This window comes from Prionailurus viverrinus, chromosome A2 (genome assembly GCF_022837055.1).
Source record: "Prionailurus viverrinus isolate Anna chromosome A2, UM_Priviv_1.0, whole genome shotgun sequence".
Classification (NCBI taxonomy): Eukaryota; Metazoa; Chordata; class Mammalia; order Carnivora; family Felidae; genus Prionailurus; species Prionailurus viverrinus.
Genome location: NC_062562.1, coordinates 96,213,303 through 96,236,136, shown reverse-complemented (window position 1 = coordinate 96,236,136; position 22,834 = coordinate 96,213,303). Strand labels below are relative to the sequence as shown.

The 22,834-nt window shown below is 39.0% G+C and overlaps 1 protein-coding gene across 7 annotated transcripts in view; it reads left to right on the top strand.

The window, feature by feature from the left end:
* Window positions 1-22,834, top strand: part of PEX1 (peroxisomal biogenesis factor 1) — a 66,232-nt gene that overhangs the window by 32,484 nt on the left and 10,914 nt on the right. The window contains exons 16-25 of one of the 7 annotated variants that reach the window (XM_047850927.1): window positions 1,016-1,150; window positions 4,195-4,259; window positions 7,641-7,783; window positions 7,862-7,965; window positions 8,765-8,941; window positions 10,335-10,565; window positions 11,733-11,930; window positions 12,207-12,337; window positions 14,054-14,123; window positions 19,112-19,295. In XM_047850927.1, coding sequence (XP_047706883.1) covers window positions 1,016-1,150; window positions 4,195-4,259; window positions 7,641-7,783; window positions 7,862-7,965; window positions 8,765-8,941; window positions 10,335-10,565; window positions 11,733-11,930; window positions 12,207-12,337; window positions 14,054-14,123; window positions 19,112-19,295 — 1,438 coding nt within the window. Of the gene's footprint in view, window positions 1-1,015; window positions 1,151-4,194; window positions 4,260-7,640; window positions 7,784-7,861; window positions 7,966-8,764; window positions 8,942-10,334; window positions 10,566-11,732; window positions 11,931-12,206; window positions 12,338-14,053; window positions 14,759-15,124; window positions 15,201-19,111; window positions 20,359-22,834 lie in introns of those variants that run through there. The other 6 variants (XM_047850925.1, XM_047850928.1, XM_047850930.1 and 3 more) reach the window with 6 other exon arrangements.

The window sequence follows — 22,834 nt, the reverse complement described above, 5'->3', positions numbered from 1 at the left end:
GATAGAGTTAGCAGGCAGCATAGACCAAGCAGGTGGCAGGATAAAGGGGGCAGAGGTAAATTGTTCAGAATCTAGGTGGTAGTGCATTTGAACCACAAACCTGAGAAACGAGTATTATTGCATGAGATCAGGGATCCATGCAGAGAGATAAAGATATGGGTGAGTAAGGACCTCAGTTATATGTAACTAGATGGCAAGTCCTGGAAGTGTGGCCAGTGGGGCCTGGGACACATTGAGTGCAGCCCAGGACTGCAGGTTGAAGCCTGTCAGAGAGAATGCAGGCGTGGAATAACTTGCCAGGAGGATCATGATGCCAAATGCTGAGTCTGGGCATTGGACACCAGATGCGCAGAGACTCTCTGCATGATGGCTGACTCTGGGGCCTCTTCAGATCAGAATGGAGGTAGAGACGGGGTTAGACTTTTGTCAGCAGGTGGAACTCAACAGGCATTCCTCACAGAGGAATCCAGGATATTGCTGACAGTAGCCTGATGCCTGGCTCGCCTGTTGACACAGTCTTCTTGCTCTTTGGTAATTTAGAAGCGGTCAGTCGCTTGCTCAGCATGGAGACTCTTGGGAGAGCTTACTGTTATCATTACACATACTTCTCTATTATTTTTCTTTCTTTGATGGAGTATATTTGAATATGCATAGTTATCATAACTTGCCCTGTGAACCATACAAGGGGAAGGCAATCTACTTGTTAAAAGATTGTTTTTATTTTCTTAATGTACTTTTTATAATATTTTTAAAAGCCAGGAAAAAAACACAAAGAAGTTCTGATGCAGTTGTGCCCACTTTATGTAGAGTGTATTCCATGGTCCAGTTGGTAAAAAATCTGTGGTAATTCCTTTGAACTTATGTACTGAGTAGGAATTTTATTTTCTGTCCTTATCCTGTTAATAAAGGTGGCAGTTACTAACAAGCTGAATACTTTTTCTCTGTACATTGACTTGGGCTGCTCCTTAGTTATTTTTTTAGACTTAGCTCTTGATCATAGTTCTATATTTTTCAGTACCCAGAACTATTTGCAAACTTGCCCATACGACAAAGAACGGGAGTACTGCTGTATGGTCCTCCTGGGACAGGAAAAACCTTACTAGCTGGAGTAGTTGCACGAGAGAGTGGAATGAATTTTATTAGTATCAAGGTATGTTTTGCATTTATCTTTTCTTCTTTTTTCTATCGAGGTAGATTTACATAACAAAGTTACATGGTGTGTAATGCAATTACAGTGCTATGTAACCACCACGTCTCTCTCACTTCAAAACGTTTTCATCCTGTTCCCTGTCCCCTGAGCCTCTGACAGCCACTAATCTGCTTTCTGTCTATGGATTTTCCTATTCTGGACATTTCATGTAAAAGGAGTCATGCAGCATGTCGTGTTTTGTCACCGGCTTCTTTTACTTAGCATGTTTTCAAGGTTTATCCAAGTGGTACTGTGTGTCAGTACTTCAGTTCTTTTTAAAACTGAGTGATAATTCATGGTGTGGGTATGTGAGTTTTTTATCCATTCATCATTGGGGGGTATTTGGGTTATTTCCACCTTTGGGCTCTTAGGAATAATGTTGCTGTAAACACTTGTGTACACATTTCTCTGTGGACATAGGTTTTCATTTCTCTTGAGTGTGTACCTAGCAGCGTAGTTGCTGGGGCATGTGCTAATTCTGTGTGTGACTTTCTGAGGAACTGCCAGACTGTTTTTCCTAGTGACTGCATCATTTTCTATCCCCACTGGCAATGATGAGTGTACCTATTTCTCCATATCTTTGCCAACATCATTTATGTTTCTGGATTGTAGGTTAGTCTCATATTTGGAAAACGAATAGCAGCTATCCATCTGTTAGTGAAAGCTGTGTGGGAAATTGGATAATGAGCCACTTCTTTTTTGTAGAGCTTATGATAGTCTTAAGGTAAACAATTATAAAATAGAATTATAAGTTCTTTAATATATAAATATATAAAATTTTATAAATATAATAAACTAGAATTATAAATTATATTAATATATATAAATATAAGACATTATAAAATAGAATTATGTATAAATACTCAGATAAAAAAATCAAACTGTACCTGAAGGGAGGAGAAAACCTAGAAGACTAGGGGCTGGAGACCACATTGAGACAGGAAGCTGGGTTTTTATAGCTCTGTTCCTTGTTGGCTGTATTTCATCCTCACGTGGGCCACACTGTGCCTGAGTTTTCTCCAAAGGTGCATGTAGTAATTAAGGGACACAGTAGCATACAGCTTTGGGTAGTGCCTCAGGCTGCCACAGATGTGTCATTATGGTCTGAGGTCCAATATATTATTTGTACTGTTTCAGCAACCCCACAATATTAGTTTACCAAAGAGTGATTAGATTTCAAAGGAAAGGAATCATATTATATTGTAGCTTTATTCATAACTGATTGAGAAATCTGCAGTTGGGTTGTGCCTACCCTCTTTTTTTTTTAATGTTTATTTTTGAGAGAGAGAGAGAGACAGCAGGAGGAGGGGGCGAGGCAGAGAGAGAAGGAGACACAGAATTCGAAGCAGGCTCCAGGCTCCTACCTGTCAGCACAAAGCCCGATGCTGGGCTAGAACCCACGAACCATGAGACCACGACCTGAGTTGGAGTCGGATGCTTAACTGAGCCACCCAGGCGCCCCAGGCTGACCCTCTTTTTAATCACATGATTTTTTTTTTTTTTTTTTTTTTTTTTTTTTTTTTTGTGATAGGATTACATGGCTACTGGCTACCCTGGCAATAATGGAGAAACACTGTAACTAAAATTTCCCTACCTTCTTTTTCTGGATTCTGGAATAACTGTGATTATACATACTCCTCTTTTCTGCTTATGACTAAACTGTAGTTTCACTGTTAAAAAAATAATACTCAAGATGAAAGATATTGTTGTATTTCAGATTGTTCCATTAGGGAGGACATTTTATCCCTTTTAGTAAACCTTCAAATCACAGTTCGGGATGAATTCTCAATGGAAAGTTTTCAGTGAAGAGAATTCTCTCTGGGTGGGTAGGAGTAGATCCTAGGAGACATGCATCAAAGACCGGGGCCATCCCTGACACCAGTATGTTGCCTTGTTACTAATATTTTGCCTGGCTTCTTGTTCCATCCTCTTTGACTCTTGATTGACTAGGAAATCTAATTAAATGCTAGTATATTAATAGATATCTAGCTGGCTTAATATTAGAAAGTCCTTATTGTGGTCACATATCCTGATCAGTATTTGGTCTTTTGAGGTAATGATTTTTCACTGGAGATCACGTTAGAGCCTATTTAGTTTTTTAAAAGATCCCAATTTAAGCAAAGTTTATCCTCATTATTAATTTTGTTAAATGGAGTAGTTTTGAAAGTTTTTCAGTTGACTTAGAAAAAATGATCTCTTCTGCACCTCTGTACAAATAAACTGGTTTCAGTAATTGAAGATGATTAAAATAATTCATGTCTCATTACATATTGTTTGTAGTCTCCAAAAATTTGAGATAGATGGAACATTTTCCCTTTTTAAACCATTTGTTACTAAACAAATAATTATTCAGTATTTATGCAACACTGTTTTTGGCACTGGGGATTCAGTAGTGAACAAACCCATCTTTTTGGAACATACATTTTACTGGCAGAGAGAAACAAGAAACAGACACATTCACTATATAATGTATTATCAGATGGGAGAAGGTTCTATGCAGGAAGACAAGCAGGATAAGATGGGGTCATCACACAGGGCCTTTCTGGGACTGTGGCCTTCTGTAGAGAGCAACACCATGAGATGGCTACACAGAGGAGACACAAAGTGTGGAACTTGTGATGGGATATTTATTCTAGCCACACAATTTTTGAAATGTATTTAAGAGACATCTGTTTAATCATATTAAAATAATTTCCCATGAGGGTCCCCTAGGTGGCTCAGTCGGTTAAGCATCCGACTTCAGCTGAGGTCATGATCTCGCATTCGTGGGTTCAAGCCCTGTGTCAGGCTCTGTGCTGACAGCTCAGAGCCTAGAGCCTGCTTCAGATTCTGTCTCCCTCTCTCTCTGCCCCTTGCCCGTTCACACTCTCTCTCTCTCAAAAATAAACATTTAAAAAAATAAAAATAAATTTTCCCATTATTGCATTTGGACTAAGTCCTAAACAAAAATTATATTTTGTTTTCAAATAACTTTATCTCAGGTCTAATTTAATTTTATCTCCTAGGGGCCAGAGTTACTGAGCAAATACATTGGAGCAAGTGAACAAGCTGTTCGGGATATTTTTATTAGGTTGGTTCCCTCTGAATATTTTTTAAGTAATGGACACTATCATTTTTCAGTGCTTTTTGGTATTCACTTGTTTATTTTAGAGAACTGATGTTTAAAACTTTAATTTATGTGGATTAATAAGCTAGAGAATTCTCCAAATATCACTTAAAATATAACATCTTTGATATTAAATTCTGGAAGTTAGTATTATATTTACAATAGAAATATTCCTAAAATGCTATCTCAAAGGAATCTCAGAGTAGATTTTTATAGGAAACACATAATTATTCCAATTTAATTAAGTTGGCCAAATGCAATGTTAATTTGTAAAAGAGATAAAATAAAATTATTATGGCATTTATATAAAAGTACAGAAGCTAATATTTAAGGATTAAAGTAAGATTTTTAAATGCAAAAACTACTGTTTTATCCCAAAATTTCATTATAAAATATGATCTGTAGTTAGGAGAATATAATGTCCTTATATTTTATAACTTTTTAAAATATTTATTTTAAGATAAGTCTCAAACCATGAGATGATGACCTGAGCCAAAAAGTCAGACACTTAACCTACTGAGCCACCCAGGTGCTTCAAGTTCATAATTTTCTAAAATATTTATTTATTTTTTTTTTTTTTTTAAATTTTTTTTTTTTTTTTTTTCAACATTTATTTATTTTTGGGACAGAGAGAGACAGAGCATGAACCGGGGAGGGGCAGAGAGAGAGGGAGACACAGAATCGGAAACAGGCTCCAGGCTCCGAGCCATCAGCCCAGAGCCTGACGCGGGGCTCGAACTCACGGACCGCGAGATCGTGACCTGGCCGAAGTCGGACGCTTAACCGACTGCGCCACCCAGGCGCCCCTAAAATATTTATTTTAAAATAAGTCTCGAACCATGAGATCATGACCTGAGCCAAAGTCAGACACTTAACCAACTGAGCCACCCAGGTGCCCCAAGTTTACTTATTTTGAGAGAGAGAGAATATGAATGAATCTCAGGCAGGCTCCATGCTGTCAGTAGGGCCTGATGTGGGGCTCAGTCTCATGAACCATGAGATCATGACCTGAGCTGAAATTGAGAGTTGGACATTTAACCCACTGAACCACCCAGGTGCCGCCTCATATACATTTTAAGTAAAATGAACTCTTTGGCGGCACCTGGGTGGCTCAGTCGGTTAAATGTCTGCCTCTTGATTTCAGCTCAGGTCATGAGTCATGAGATTGAGCCCTGTGTCAGGCTTTGCTTTGAGTGTGGAGCCTGTTTAAAATTATCTCTCATTCTCTCTCTCTCTGCCCCTTCCCCACTCACTCTGTGTCTCTCTGTCTCTAAAATAAATAAATAAATAAATAGTAATAAAATAAATAAAATGAACTCTTATACATCCACCACCCAATTTAAGAACATTAACAGGAAAGCATTATTAGAGATAAAGGCAGTCGTCACCATATGGTGACAAAAGATTCAGTTTACCAGGAGGATATTACAGTTCTAAAATTGTATCTAATACCCTAGCTTCAAACTATTTAATAAAGGCAAAAATTGATAGAATTGCAAGGAGAAATTGACAAATCCACCTTCATAGAAGACTTTCACATAGTTCTTAGTAAGTAGATTGAGGTTTAAGAAAAACCAACAGAACAGTAAAACTTCAGAAGATTTAAACATCATATTCAAGATCTAAGCATATTTAGAACACATACCCAACAACTGGAGAATACATTCTTTTTAAGCACACTCGGATATTTTTGAAAATTGGCCACATGGGTGGCCAACTGTAGTAAGTTTCAAAGAAACAGTATCATACAGTCTATTTTTTGAAAACACAAGTTAAAATAAATAACAAAAAGGTAATCCCCTCATGTACTTTTAGATTCTTAAAAATAAAACTCTTCTAAATAATTCATGGGTTAAAGAAGAGATCATAATGGAAAATCCTGGGCACTAAATAATAATGAAAATGCTATTAAAATTGTGAGAAGCTGCAAAATTTATTTCAAGGAAAATTTATAGCCTTAAATTTTTAGGGGAAAAAAGTTAAAAATCACTATGTATCTATCTCATGAAATTAGGAAAATATAAGCTAAAAAAAATAAGTAAAAAGGAAATAATAAGAGCAAAAATTAATGAAATAGAAAACATTTCAGTGGAGAAGTTCATAAGCCCAGATATTTTTGACAGCCTAGTACAATTGATAGATCTCCAGCAGGACTGATAAGCAAGCATGAATTAATAGTATTAGTGATAAAAAAGGGGACATGACTAAAGTTATACCAGAAATGTAAAAGATAGTAAGGGAATATTATGGAATAATATTACAAACTTTATGCTGTTAATACATTTAAGACTTGGGTGACATAGACAAAAATATAATTGACCAAAATCAAGCAAAGAAGAAACAAAATCTGAAAAATCCTGTAACTATAGAAAACAATTGAGTCACTAGTTAAAAATCTTTACCCAAATCAAACATGGTTTTCTGAGAGTAAACTTTCAAGGAACAGGTAATTCCAATCTACTTATTGGCCCTGGGAGATTTATCTTATGTGCCAGTATTTCATGAGCTATGTTTTGGGTTTTTTTCATTCAGCCTGACAGGCTCTATAGAGAGTAAACTGAGGGTTGGTGGAGGGAGGAGGGGTGGGGATTGGCTAAATGGGTGATAGGTATTAAGGAAGGCACATGGGATGAGCACTGGGTGTTATACATAAATGGTGAATCACTAAGTTCTACTGAAATCAATTTTACCATATAGGTTAACTAGAATTTAAAAACTTGAAATTTAAAAATCAGCACAACAAGTATTCTGTATGGGTATTCTGTATGGGTGATTCTTCAGACATCTAGTTCACCCTGTTACCAGGTATGGAATTTGTTTTTCATTAAAACAAAATTTAGTTAATAAATTAAAAGCAAAGTTCAAATTAGGAAAAGATATAATATATGTAACTAAAATATATTTTATAGAGATCCCCTATAAAAATATGTGAAAATAATAAGCTTGTCAAATTTTAAAATAATGAGCTTGACAAAAGACGTGAATCAGTATTTCACAAAAGAAGTAAAGGTGGCCAATAAGCATATAAGAAATGCTTACTTACAATAAGAATCAAAGAAACATTTCACTTATTGAATAAGACTCTAGTTTTTGGTTTAGTCCCTGTCTAGAAGGTATGAGTCTTAGGCATACATCTTGACTTATTTATTGAAAACAAGTTTACATATACTTTTTATTCTTTAAGGATTTGTTATGAAGATTTAAATAAATACACAGATACGTATGTTTATCTGTATACAGATACATATATGTACCTACATATATATATATATACACACACACACACACACAATTACTTTACAAACACCGAAGCCCTATTCAAATATGAAATACTGTTTTTCGCAGAGCACAGGCAGCCAAGCCCTGCATTCTTTTCTTTGATGAATTTGAATCCATTGCCCCTCGACGAGGCCATGATAATACAGGAGTTACAGATCGTGTGGTTAACCAGCTGCTGACTCAGTTGGATGGGGTGGAAGGCTTACAGGGTAAGAACTGCAAATACAGAAATATCTTATTGTAACAGATTTCACCAGGACTTAGTAAAGAATTTTTTTTTTCCCCAGGTGTTTATGTATTGGCTGCTACTAGTCGCCCTGACTTGATTGACCCTGCCCTGCTTAGGCCTGGCCGACTCGATAAATGTGTATACTGTCCTCCTCCTGATCAGGTGACAGTTTCATACTTTGAGTCCAAAACCAACAAATGCCACACTCTTTCCTTATGAACTTCTTCCTGGTAACAGCAGTTGTCCTTAGAAGACCAGCTTTAGGCAAGGCCTTTGCCATGATTTGTTTCATGGCATGGAAGGATTCTGAATTAGATGGAAAGCCCAGCCATTTCCATGCAAATCTGAAAACTTTGTAGTCTTTCAGTGTTAGCAGGTTGGGGAAAAAGGAGAGAAACCTAAAGTATGTATGTCCACATGCCCTGTGCTCAAAGATCACAGGCCTCATTATCCTGGCAAGACTCTGAGAATCAAGCGTATGACTAGTGTGCATTAAGCAGGTTACACAGAGATGAGGTTTTAACTGTTTCTGGCCTGTGTTGTTCCAGCTCTTGTCCTCAGATTTAGAAACTGATGAATAAATGAGGGAAAGAGCAAATAGACAAATGAATTGTCGAAGGTATAAAATATCTAAATATGTCATTTGTAGCTATTACTTGGATGTTTTCTTTTGAAACACTTTCTGGGCACATTTGTTGAAATCTAGAAAATAAGCACTAAGAAATGATTTACACTGAATGGTTAAGAATGTCGATTTTCATTCACTTTCCTATGTCTCTTCTGTTAGGGAGAAAGTTCATCTATCCTCCACAGAAGATACATAGTAGATAGGTGGTACATTTTTCAACTTGTAAAAGCTCATTAGAGATACAGTTAATTTGTAAAAACAAAAACATAAAATACACAGTTTAATATTTAATTTTGTTTTATTTGTTAAGTCAATTAGTTTTTCTCCCTTCAGGTGTCACGTCTTGAAATTTTAAATGTTCTCAGTGACTCTCTACCTCTGGCAGATGATGTGGACCTTCAGCACGTGGCATCAGTAACCGACTCCTTCACGGGAGCTGACCTGAAAGCTTTACTGTACAATGCCCAGTTAGAGGCCTTACAGGGAAGGCTGCTGTTCTGTGGGCTCCAAGTAAGTTATAGGAGATCACTGCTGTGGTGTTTTAAGAGGAAGAAGAGCAGTTCACGGTTAAAATTCCAACCTTAAAAAAATCCTATTTTTTAACAACTTTAGTAAAACTGTATAGAAATTTACCTGTAGTCAAATGTTCCATAGTTGGAATATTGGCTCTGCAGAGAACTTGTAATTATGAAGTATTTAAGTGTCTGTTTCTTTAATGTTACCTTACTACTGACAAAATATGTTGGGGAATGGAAGGATATTATTTAAATTGGGACATCATGAATGAGAGAATAGGAACAGAAATATATTGAGATTTTTAGTTAGTTTTACACTTAAGAAAAAAAAAATCAGAGTATTTATTTTGAAGCTCAAATAGTCCCAGATCTGGCCCATAGGAGCTGCTTTTAGATGGCCTCTGTGTCCTTTTGATTTGTCCTCTTCATTCTTTGATCATGTACTTTCTTCCTGATACAACAAGGTATTCTAGCTGTATTTTGTACTTTCTGTACCCCAGACCTAACATCAGTCTTTTCCTCTAAGGATAGTATTTTTACAGCAGATAATTTGACCTCTGCTACATTATGGACTTTACTGCATAGTTTCTAGGAAGGGTTTTCCTGTGTACTCCTCTCTCCCCTGTGTTTTGTTGAGATTCTTTCAGGGCCTAAAGTTCCTAAATCAGATATTACCAAGTTTTTGCTATTTATTTTGGCAAGTCACTGAACTTCTCCACCCTCTTCACTAACAGAAAACATGTTCATGTATAAAGCACTCTGTAATGACAAAGCACTGCATGATGTGGTTGACTCATCATTTCACAGTTGAAAGATTCATACAAATAAAATTCAGAGGTATGAATCCTAGCTTTGTTAGAGTTCCTGGGGAGATGGTTGGTAAATTATGTACACATTCCATCTTATTTTAATAATTAAATTTTATTATGTGCCTCAACCGTTAGAAAAGTAGTAAGAGCCAAAGTTTGGCTCAATGCATGTTTACTGAATGCTGGTTGTTTTCTTTCTGTAAGCATCAGACACCCTGATCATGTGCTGTCTGCTGGTAAGGATTCGTTACATAATCAGGCAGCCTACTTAATCTGCCACTGAGTCATATTAATAATGGCTCAAACAGCATTTGCACAAAAGAAACATAGTTGGTGCCTGGCTCTCAGAACTGTTGTATTCTGGGTGTGGGAGAGCTGTAACACCTTTGCCATTCGTGCCATACGTACTGGTCTGTGGGGATCATAGAGGACAAGAACCTCACCAAAAAAATAAGAGCATTTTTGGAAAATGCCTCTGGTTTTCCTCGTACTGGTCTGTTAAAATGCTATCTGTGTTGCTAATTTCAGAGTCATAGATTATTTAGATTTTTACAACTGTTGTCCTTTTGTGTGTTTTAGGATGGAAGTTCCAGCTCTGATAGTGACCTAAGTCTGTCTTCAATGGTTTTTCTCAACCACAGCAGCGGCTCCGATGATTCAGCTGGAGATGGGGAGTGTGGCTTGGAGCAGTCCCTGGTTTCTCTAGAGTTGTCTGAGATGCTTCCAGATGAATCAAAATTCAATATGTACCGGCTCTACTTTGGAAGCTCCTACGAATCAGAACTCGGGAACGGAACATCTTCTGATCTGGTATCATGTTCAGTCACCATTGTATGGTTCTGATGCGTAAAGCCATAGTGTGTCCAGTTGGACAGTGACTTACCCCCTAACCTGCCCCACATGTACTTTCTGGTTGGTTAGTTCTTCAGTGAAGTAGTCTTGTTTTCCCTTACTCACACTGATGAATCATCTCATTCCTTGTTAAGAGCTGTGAAATGTAGCTGGCAACAAAGAGGGAGCCAAAGTAGCCACTGGTGGTGAGGACCCTTTGGTTCCTCGCAGGTTTATTATCTCCTTCATTAGTTGTTTTAAAACATCTTTGGTCGCAGATCCATTTTATATTAAATTCTATTTATATTAAACTCTATTATCATTAAGATAATTGAAGATGAGAAATTTGATGTAACATTGCAACAATGAAAATGTTGTGGGTGATATCCTTGCTTTTCTAAATTAAAATAGCATTTCACACATGTCCGCAAATTATTTACTGTGGTTCACGATTACTTTATTGATACAAGTAACAGTTATATTTTTGGTTTTTGTACATCTGCTTTAATCTAAAAATGAACTATTTTGGGGCACCTGGGTGGCCCAGTCGGTTAAGCATCCATGATTTCAGCTCAGGTCATGATCTCATGGTTTCATGAGTTCAAGCCCAGGGTCAAGCTCTGCACTGAGTGTGGGGCCTGCTTGGGATTTTGTCTCTCTTTCTGCCCATCTCTCTAGCTTGTGCTCTAAAAAAAAGTAAAAGTAAACCATTTTTATTTCAAAGAATAGTAAGCTGTTGTTTTTGTTGTTTTATTTCTAGTCTTTAATTCTGTTTTCTGTTTCTTAACTTCTGTACTATGTTCTCCAACCTTATACTAGAATTAACTCTATTTGCTGAAACTGAGAATAAGGCACATTTGGAACCTGTCGCTAGGACATTAGTGTGGTGAATTTAATAAAAAAGCATTAAAACAATTTTTTGTGTTATGGCTGTTTTCACTTTATGATGGTTGAACGACATGTAGAAGATAAACATATTTTGAACTTGCTTATTAATTCCAGTTAATTCAAATGTAAGCTTGTCCATGTTAAGGTTTTACTGCTTAAAATGTTTAAATTTAGCCTTGGTAAATATATACTTCTTTTCTCCCTCTCTTTTCCTCCTTTCTCCTTCCCCTTCTCTCCTTCCTACACTTAACCTTGCAGAGCTCACAGTGCCTGTCTGCACCAAGCTCCATGACACAGGACTTTTCTGGAGTCCCTGGGAAAGATCAGTCATTTTCACGACCTCCAGTGTTCAGAACATCCTCACAAGAGGGTTCCCAAGAACTTACACAGGAACAAAGAGATCAGCTACGGGCAGATATCAGTGTCATCAAAGGCAGATACCGGAGCCAAAGTGGAGTATGGCTTTTCTCCCCCCATCCCCATGAAAATTGTAAAAACTGTTTTTCCTTTTTTGATGTGTGTTTTGGTTAGTAAATGAGCTCTATTTATAAAGAAGGGACTGAAACACATTGACCATTTGATTATATGCATTCTGCTTTCAAACAATTTTTAATCTTATGAGAAAGAGAATGTTTGGTCTCCTAAAAAAAACCTGATGGAAAGAAACAACACGTGGGCTGCTACTTTTTCCATCACAGCCCTAGGTTAACTTTGTGTCCTTTTCTGTTTAAGGAGGATGACTCCCTTAACCAACCAGGACCAGTCAAAACCAGTTTGGCTATTAGCCAGTCGCATTTAATGGCCGCCCTCAGTCACACAAGGCCATCCATTAGCGAAGACGACTGGAAGAATTTTGCTGAACTGTAAGTAACCGATTCTCCTTCAGAAGTACAGATATTACAGGGTGACAGTTCTTCACTTAAACTTTTGAAGTTACTTATAGTGAATATATAAAAGGCCACTTCGAGCCAATAGCTATGCATTTAAATACCCCAAAACTTAAAGAGTACTGAAGTAAAAAATGAATTTGCATTAACTGGTTCACTTGATTATATTTGAATTATTTATAATGAACTGATTTCATTTTTAAAGCTTTGAATAAAAGGAAAATTAAAATCTCAAAATGATTCCAATATAGTTTGTAAAAATTGTTCTGAAAAATATACCTGTTTTACTTTCTTTAAATGCATTCGAATTTATTCCCTTGTGGACTGTGGCCAGCACACATTTAGATTTACAGGCTTCTTGCAGTTGTCTGTGGGCACCTTAGAAGTTGGAGACCCATAGATTGGGGACCATTCACATTAAGGATTTCACTTAATTCAGTGCAAGAAAGGTTTATTCCTGGTTCTAGACGTTACAACTCTTTAATTTTGTAGTAGTTGGGGTGGGCATGTGTGGGTACACTGTAAAGGCAGAAAGATTTTCCCTTCTTCCCTTCTTGTTCTTTGGCTGGTCTATTAATTAACTGACCTAAGACAGTAACAGGAGAAAAATAACTTCATACATACAGGAGCTCCATTAAAATAGATATGCCATCCTGAACTAAAGAAAGAGGTTAGGGGCCTGGGGCTTCAAAGGGGAGGCAGGAATTCACAGAAGGTGAAAAGAGCAGATGTTTGCCCTGCTGTCAGTCTTGCAGATTAAAAAGTCTTCTCTGGTAATAGGAAACTAAACTCATCAGGCAGGTAAGGGAGGGAAAAAGCTTCTCCTGAATCTGCTGGGTCTTGATCTCCTTCAGCTGAAAATAGTCTACATGCCAGAGTGGCGCTTCTGCTCCGCCTCAACATGTATAAGTAATATGTGCTTACTGTAGAAAAATCAGAAAATAAAGAATAAGAAAACAAATTTCCCTTAATCCCACCCCTCCCAAAGTATACATTTGTGTTTTTTTTTTCTTCACTGAAACACTCTGCACGTATTGCCATATAGCAGGCCCGCTTTCATCCGTCTTGAACATTCTTTCACATTTTAAATGTTACTGCTTGGTTTTTAATGTCATTTTATAGTATGGCTAGGCCACAATTTCCAATATTTGGATATTTAAGTTGCTTCCAGATTTTCCCTATTACACTAATATGATAAAGAACTTCCTTAGAGCCAAATGTTTGCATATATCCTCCATTATCTGAGTTTGAGGTGGAATTGTTGGAGCATAGGATACATTTTGTTTTTATGGCTTTTGAGATCAGTTGCCTTCTAGAAACACTGTACAGCCCAATACATGGAAAGGGCCAGTTTCACCACAACCCTCACTAACATTGGGCATAATGTCTTTCTAAACTTGGCCAGTGTGACTGGAAAAAAATCTAACAATTTACATGCCTTTGATTAAAACAGTAGGGTTTTTTTCATGTCACTGCCATGTGCATTTTATCTTTTCTAACTTGTCTCTTTATCCCTTTTGCTACTTTTTTGATCGGAATGTTTAACTTTAGAAAATTTAAGAACTATAATTTGTTAGGTTTTCTTCCCCCAGTTATTTCCCTTTTGTTTCTTAAAATATAATCTGTTTGCAAACAATTCCTTGTCTTTTGTAATTTAGAATTTACATGTATTAAATATTATCTCTTTTTAAGGTATGAAAGCTTCCAAAATCCAAAGAAAAGAAAGAATCAAAGTGGAACAATGTTTCGACCTGGACAGAAAGTAACTCTAGCATAAAACATACTTTTGATTTTGTTTTTGCTGGCTTGTTCCTATGTTGTGACAGTAAAAATGGGGTCTGTAAATTTCTTTTTAACAAATTAGGTTAATCTATAAAATCACAGATTGGCAAACCTGTGGTTATGTCATAATCAGGATTACTTGAGATTAATTCTGTAGAATAAATTGGGATATTTATAACTGATTATCCTATTTCCTATAAATCTAAATTAAATCCTTAGTGAAAAAATATTGTCTTAATGGTGTAACTAATTATTTTCTCATCTGAGGAAAATACATTTCTTAGAACTCACATATTCAACATCTTCCTTGCGTTTGACAAATCTTATACTTAGCACCTTTGACCATTTGAAAATGTCCTATTATTTACTGATCCAATGCTCTGTTCTTCTATCAGAACATGTAGACTTTACATACAATTCCAAATAAATTCAGTTATTCCCACCACCAGAAATGAGATTGTATCCCCTTAATATACTACATCTAGTTCCAAGGCCAAGATCTTAAATGAGGTCCATTCCCACTCTGATCCATCATGACTTTGTCTGGATGTTCTCTGATGTGTGAACTAGATGTAAACTGAGCCACCATCAACACAAACTGTGTATAGTAATGCAGTAGGAGAAAGGAAAAGGGAGAAAGTTAGGTGAAGTATATAAATAAATACATGAAATGGCAAAGAGGGGTTGCCTGTGTGTTTCTGTCCATTGAGCATCTGACTCTGGACTTCACCTCAGGTCATGATCTCACGGTTTGTGAGATCAAGCCCCATATCGGGCTCTGCACTGGTGGTGTAGGGCCTGCTTGGGATTCTCTCTCTCCTCTCTGACCCTCTCCCCTCCCAATAAATAAGTAAACATTTAAAAAAGAAAGAGAGAAACAGCAAAGAAAAATGTACAGGCAGCAACTATTGCCCTTTCTACAATTAATCATGAGGTCATGGTTGGTAATTTTGATTTCTTTTTTTTTTTTTTTTTTTAAAGCTTATTTATTTTTGACAGGGAGAGAGAGACAGAGCATGAGTTGGGGAGAGGCAGAGAGGGAGACACAGAGTCCGAAGCAGCCTCTAGCCTCTGAGCTGTCAGCACAGAGCCCGATGCGGGGCTTGAACTCACGGACTGCGAGATCATGACCTAAGCTGAAGTTGGACGCTCAACCGACTGAGCCACCCAGGTGCCCCTGGTATTTTTGATTTCTGTCTTCGGTTACTTATTCCATGTTTCTTTGAGTTCAGCCAGAACATCAGTGGATTAGTCTTTTAGTAGGTGGAATGGTCTAAACCTTCATTGCCATCTGAGCTACTGGTGGTCTGTTTATTATCACAGAAATCTTCCATTAACTCCTACTATATTTAGTATTACCACAGGGTTCCATCCATACTTCTCCCATCCTTTATCATGCAGCAGCAAGACTGTTCACTCAGCCAACACTCTAACCCTCCCACACCTTCCAAACCACTGGAATCATGACTGTGTTCCTCTTGTATTTCTCCTTTGCTCACCTCTCAATCAGCAAAGCCCAGAATCACAGGGAATGGAGGCAGAGATTTTGGGTCACTGAGGTATTAACAGAGGAGTGCTATCCCCCTTCCTCTTTAGTTCCCAGACCCTTGCTTATATAGAGGCCATGGTCATGGATTCACAGCATATAACAACTGTACCATATTTATTCCAACCTCACAAATTGCGGTATCCTTGGAAGGCCAGCTGATTCAGGGTGCTGGGTGTTTATGTTGAATGTAGTGAATTCTGCTGGTATAGCCTACCATCTTCCTCTTCAATGTGAAGAAAATTTTGTGATCAGAAAGCAAGTGTCCAATGGGATAACTTAACAACATAAAAACATGTGAGTGAGTCCTTGAAAGATGGTATTGGCAGAAGTTTGGAGGACAAAGCAAACCCAATTCCAGAATGTGCCCCTCCAGGGAGGACAAATTGCTGCTTCTTCCCCTCTGCTCATTCTAAGAAATCTGACCATACTTTTCCCGCAGACCTCCTCACTGCCAGTGCTCTAGTCCTGCTCTCACAAATCTCTGATCACCAGGTTATTAGCCACAGACTATGGATTAGCATGGATTTTTATATCAGTCATCTCTACCTCCTGCCACAATGGAAGAGACATGTTGCTCCAAAATTCTGCTGCCTTGGAGGGTTTTCTGTGTCCACCGGTCATCAGGGCTAGTATAGTAACAGTGCCTTCACTTAGACGGGTAGGTCACAGTGGAGTTCTGGGTCTCCAGGAATTAACATTAGCACAGGCCCAGTGTCTCTGATAATCCCCAGAATGTCTGGTTATTTCTCAGGATACCTGGACAATGGTCTGGTGAGTGGCTTCGGGTCCTTTGGGGAAAACTTGGAGGAAGCAAGATCCATAGCAAGTACTTATGATGCTATTTCAGGGCCCTTTCCCTCGACACCTGGCTTCCTCTTTCTTTGACCTAGACCTGAGACTGGGTCAGGTGCCATGACTATGTTGTGACGACTCCAATCAGACCTTTGTTTATTAAGTGGAAGATTTTTAAATTCTAAAAATCAAATAGGATCTTTGACCATCTGTTTTGGTCTTCAGGACCCCACAATTAGTTGGGCAGCACCAAAGAACCCTGCGGGTCAGACCCTTGTAATAAATGCACTGTCTTCTGGTTATGGTAGCCACATCCACCTGGCTTCACACATTGCAGCTACCTGGTCTCTGCTATCCCAGGATCCACTCATCCCCACTGAAACCAGAAAGCCCATTTGTACTGCAATGTCTCCCTATCAATTGCATCTCCCACCAGTTGTCACAGTTTCTACGGACAGAGTCACTCAACAATCTTTCCAGCACTCTCTCCCTTGCCTTCCTGTGCTCCTTGGCAAGTGAATTACTGAGTCACGTGATTTCCATTACAGCCACACATGGCTATGTGACATAGTTCTAGATAGCACAAGGAAGTAGAAATCCCTGGGACAGGCTTTCTTCCTGAAATGAGGGCACAACCTTCAGAGATGCAGCAACCATCTTCAAACATGAAGATGAGAACCGTGGGTGACTGAGGCAGTGCAAGAACACAAGGAGCCTGTTTCCCTGAGAGCACCACTGAGGTGACCTACTAGTCCTAGATGTCCTATGCCCAGATTTTTTTATACGCCAGAGACAGATAAACCTCTTGATTACTTCTCTGAGTAGGGTACCTATTACAACCAAGATCAATCCTAACAAATACACCAGGGTATTTCTAAGGCCTTGTTGAGGGAGTATTTTCTGACACCCCCTCTATCTTGGGGGACATGGTTGGGTAGTGGTAAGTTGGTGAGTTAGACATGGTTCATTCACTCAACATGTCTATCTCACAGTCTTTGAATTTCTTCCTTTATGTTACACAAAGGTATTTCAGCCATCTCAGTGAGGTAGGAGGGCTAAAAGGACTCCACTTATTTTTATTTATTACTTTTTCAAAGAAAGTTTTGGTTTATTATTTATTGGAGAGAAAGAGCATGTGCGCACATGAGCAGGAGAGGGGAAAACGGAAACAAACAGGCTCCACACTCAGCACAGAGCCCTACTCGGGGCTCTATCCCATGACCATGAGATCATGACCTGAGCCAAAATCAAGTCAGAGGCTTAACTGAGCTACCCAGGTGGGACCCCTAAAGGGTTCCATTTTATAAAGGCTCCATCCCTGCTGTTTTTCTGCTAGGCCTCATTTACTTGTATTCCATATTTTGCCTCTGAAGAAGCCCAAGCAGCCATGTTCTCACTTCAAGGAGGAAGCAAGAAAGTTAATACTTTCCTGAGTTTTGTCCTATGCCCCCAAACACCTGATGACATCTAAGAAGATCCAGATCCCAAACATGTTCTAGGACATTAGCTTCAAACAAATCTTAGGTTACACTGGCATCAAAACCCCTTACCTTCGGTAATTTATGGAATAACACCTATAGTTCACCTGGCACACACCTTTGGTCGGATCCTACCCTGGATTCCCCGGGGGAACATGTACCCTAGATTCCTCCCTTCCAATACAAACCCCTAACCCCAAGTGACAGACATTCTTTCCTTTCTGAGTCTCCCAGACCTCCATCTGCTACTCTCTACCTGTCACACCACTCAATAAACTCTGTTTTCACTTTCTCTGGCTCACGTTTGATTTCTATCCTGCACAAAGCCAAGGACCCTCCTCTGGGTCCTTGGACCTGGCTTACCCGCATCATATTTTGATGACATGAAGGAACCCTTAGAGGAACAACAGTACCCCAAACTACATCTGTGTAGTACAATTTGACCTCTTCACCATGCAGGGGTACTGGTATGTTCCTCCTCTGGGAAACAGAGTTGGAAAGTACAGGGTTACTTCCTATCTCTGTACTTTTTCTGTGAACTGGACTGTTCTCTGGGAAGAAGGAAATGTGGAAAAACATGTCTGGGGACCTGTTCTCACTCTCTCCTCTCCTGGTGCTCTGACACCACCTCCGGGGATCCCAAGACAGAGCAGGATCTCATGGTGGTGCACCAGGGCTCACTGGTGCATTTCCCCAGGCTAGTAACTCAGATGACCACAGGAGGTTCCTCCTGCTCTCTGTGTGCTCTGCTGGCTCCAAGTTTTACTTTCACCACAAACTCTCTCCACTCTGGCTTCTGGACAATTTCAAGGTTGTTGGTTGGCATAAGAGACTGAGTCACTAGCTCTGAAGAAATGGGACTCTTCTTTTCCCCGAAGGGAACAGTCCTATAGGGAACTCTCTCTCATGGCAACTAATTTCTGGCTCGGCCAGGAATGCACATGGAAGGATTGATCATCCAGTGCTGTGACAAACCCCTACAGCAGTTTTAGACTGCTGCTTGGGAGAAACCAAGACACATCAAAGAGGAAGATCAGTTCCTTGGTGACTATCTGAGAAGTTGTCCCCGTAAGTAGCCCATTCCACCCACCACTTTGTTCCCCTAGAATAGACTCCTAACTGTCTCTCTACTTTTTTGTCCACTGTCAGGTGACTGTGTCATTGCAGTTCTGGTACATCAAGATTGAATTGAGGCAATTCCGGGACAGTAGAACTGCCTTAAAGATTGTTGGACAATCCTGTTGTTGGACCAAAGGATGGTCCTGCCGCCCCAGTTGTGCTGGGTTATTGGATGATGGTAGAGGAGACACACGGCGGGCTGGAAATGTGGCAGGTATGAAGGAGTGGGATTTACACCCAGGCTGGTTTTCTGTCTTTTGTAGACCACACCCTCCTACTCACAGTGCCAGACCTTATCATGCTGCTGTGTCTGCTGTGCCACAGGCTCAGTGGCATCGCTGGGCATGTCCAGAGATGTCTACTTCCTCCCTTCCATCTTCTTCTTCCTACTTACCTTTGAGCTGTTTGCTTCACTATTGTTTACAAGCACATTGGAAACTATCCCATTTATAGGATTTGGTTTGTCTGTATTACTATCGTCACATTGATGAATGGCATAATTCCTCGTCCCTCAGAACCTCTCTCTCTCTCTCTTCAGTTTCTAGGAAACCCTGTGACTTTCATCCACCTCACTCAGCTGGGACCACCAAGGCCAGGAACTCTTTACTCTACCTTAGCTCTCTGGCATTCCTGACAATACTTTCCTAGAATCTTATCCTCCCTCTGTACCCAACTTGATTTTTGCTTAATGCAACACAACTGTTTGACTTCTGTTGTGCATTTGGATCCTTTTGTTGTATTTGCCTAGAAGGACAACATCCAGACCTGTCCTTTGTCTATTTCTGCCTCAAGTGCCATTTAAAACATCTGTTTTGCCAGATTCCCTATTCTGGGCTAGCAAGTCAAACTTCCTCTCCCCGTTTATATTATACACTTAATTTCAGGATAATTATCTAGCAGACTCCATCTAAAACCTTAGCAGAGTGAACTGCTGTTGCTTTCCTCTTGTGCCTGGAAAGATAAAGGCAGGAAAACAAAGTGCAGAATCTGGGTCTTATGTGACTGAGGGAAACCATAGTGTCACGGAAGAATCCCCACATGCAGGTCCTAAATGGGGGCTGCTATGAACATCCCAAAGATGCACTAGGGTGCATCCTAGAGAATTGGGCACAATTTAAATTGGGTAATTTAAAGAGATATTAATATTGCACTGTAATGAAACTTGGCTTCAATATCAACTGCATGTCGCTGTCCAGGTTTCCCAGCACCACTTGCTGAAGAGACTGTCTTTATTCCATTGGATATTCTTTCCTGCTTTGTCAAAGATTAGTTGGCCATACGCTTGGGGGTCCATTTCTGGGTTCTCTATTCTGTTCCGTTGATATGAGTGTCTGTTTTTGTGCCAGTAAGTACTGTCTGGATGATTACAGCTTTATAATACACCTTGAAGTCCAGGATTATTGATGCCTCCTGCTTTGGTTTTCTTTTTCAAGATTGCTTTGGCTATTTGGGTCTTTTTTGGTTCCATACAAATTTTAGGATTGTTTGTTCTAGCTCTGTGAAGAGTGCTGGTGTTATGTTGATAGGTGTTGCATGGAATATGTAGATTGCTTTGGGTAGTATTGACATTTTAACCATATTTGTTCTTCCTATCCAGGAGCATGGAATATTTTTCCTTTTTTGTGTGTGTCTTCTTCTATTTCTTTCATAAGCTTTCTACAGTTTTCAGTGTATGGGTATTTCACCTCTTTGGTTAGATTTATTCCTAGGTATTTTATGGGTTTTGGTGCAACTGTAAATGGGATCGATTCCTTGATTTCTCTTTCTGTTGCTTCATTATTGGTGTATAGGAATATGACCGATTTCTGTGCACTATTTTATATCCTGTAACATTGCTGAATTCATGGATCAGTTCTAGAAGTTTGTTTGTTTGTTTGTTTGTTTGTGTGTTTGTTTGTTTGTTTTGGTGGAATCTTTTGGGTTTTCCACATAGAGTGTCATGTCATCTGCAAAGAGTGAAAGTTTGACCTCCTCCTGGCCAATTTGGATGCCTTTTATTGCTTTGTGCTGTCTGATTACTGAGGCTAAGACTTCCAACACTGTGTTGAATAACAGTGGCGACAGTGGACAGCCCTAACTTGTTCCTGACCTTAGGGGGAAAGCTCTCAGTTTCTCCCCATTGAGGATGATATTAGCTGCAGGTCATTCATATATGGCTTTTCTGATCTTGAGGTATGCTCCTTCTATCCCTACTTTCCTGAGGGTTTTTATCAAGAAAGGATGCTGTATTTTGTCAAATGCTTTCTCTGCATCTATGGAGAGGATCGTGTGGTTCTTGTCCTTTCTTTTATTGATGTGAAGAATCACATTGATTGTGTTGCAGATATTGAACCAGCCCTGCATCCCAGGTATCAATCCCACTTGGTCATAGTGCATAATTTTTTTAATGTATTGTTGGATCCAGTTGGCTAATACCTTGTTGAGGACTTTTTGCCTCCATGTTCATTAGGGAAATTGGTCTATAGTTCTCCTTCTTAGTGGGGTCTTTGTCTGGTTTTGGAATCAAGGTAATGCTGGCTTCATAGAAAGAGTTTAGAAGTTTTCCTTCCATTTCTATTTTTGGGAACAGCTTCAAGAGAATAGGTGTTAACTCTTGCTTAAATGTTTGGTAGAATTCCCCCGGAGAGCCATCTGGCCCTGGACTCTTGGGTTTTTTGTTTGTTTGTTTTTTGTTTGTTTGTTTTTGTTTCTGGGAGATTTTTGATTACTAATTCAGTTTCTTTACTGGTTATGGGACTGTTAAAATTTTCTACTTCTTCCTGTTTCAGTTTTGGTAGTTTATATGTTTCTAGGAATTTGTCCATTTCTTCCAGGTTGCCCATTTTATTGGCATATAATTGCTCATAATATTCTCTTATTATTGTTTTTATTTCTGCTGTGTTGGAGGTGATCTCTCATCTTTCATTCTTGATTTTATTTGTTTGGGTCCTTTCCTTTTTCCGTTTGATCAGACCGGCCAGGGGTTTATCAATTTTGTTAATTCTGTCAAAGAACCAGCTTCTGGTTTCATTGATCTGTTCTACTGGGTTTTTTTGGGTTCGATAGCATGGATTTCTGCCCTAATCTTTACTATTTCCTGTCTTCTGCTGGTTTGGGGTTTTATCTTGCTGTTCTTTTTCCAGCTCCTTAAGGTGTAAGGTTAGGCTGTGTATCAGAGACCTTCCTTACCTCTTTAGGAAGGCCTGGATTGCTATATACTTCCCTCCTATGACCCCCTTTGCTGTGTCCTGGAGGTTGTGGGCTGTGGTGTTATCATTATCATTGGCTTCCATGTACTTTTTAATTTACCCTTTAACTTCTTGCTTAGCCCACTCATTCTTCAGTAGGATGTTCTTTCGTCTCCAAGTATTTGTTATCTTTCCAAGTTTTTTCTTGTTGTTGATTACGAGTTTCATGGTGTTGTGGTCTGAAAATATGCATGGTATGATCTCGACTTTTTTGTACTTGTTGAGGGCTGATTTGTGTCCCAGTATGTGATGTATTCTGGAGAACGTTCCATGTGCACTGAAGAAGAATGTATATTCCACTGCTTTAGGATGCAATGTTTTGACTATCTCTGTTAAGTCCATCGGGTCCAGGGTGTCATTCAAAGCCATTGTTTCCTTGTTGAGTTTGTGTTTAGATGATCTGTCCATTGTTGTCAGTGGGGTATTGAAGTCCCCTACTATTATGGTATTGTTATCAATGAGTTTCTTTATGTTTGTGGCTAATTGATTTATCTATTTGGGTGCTCTCACATTTGGAGCATACATG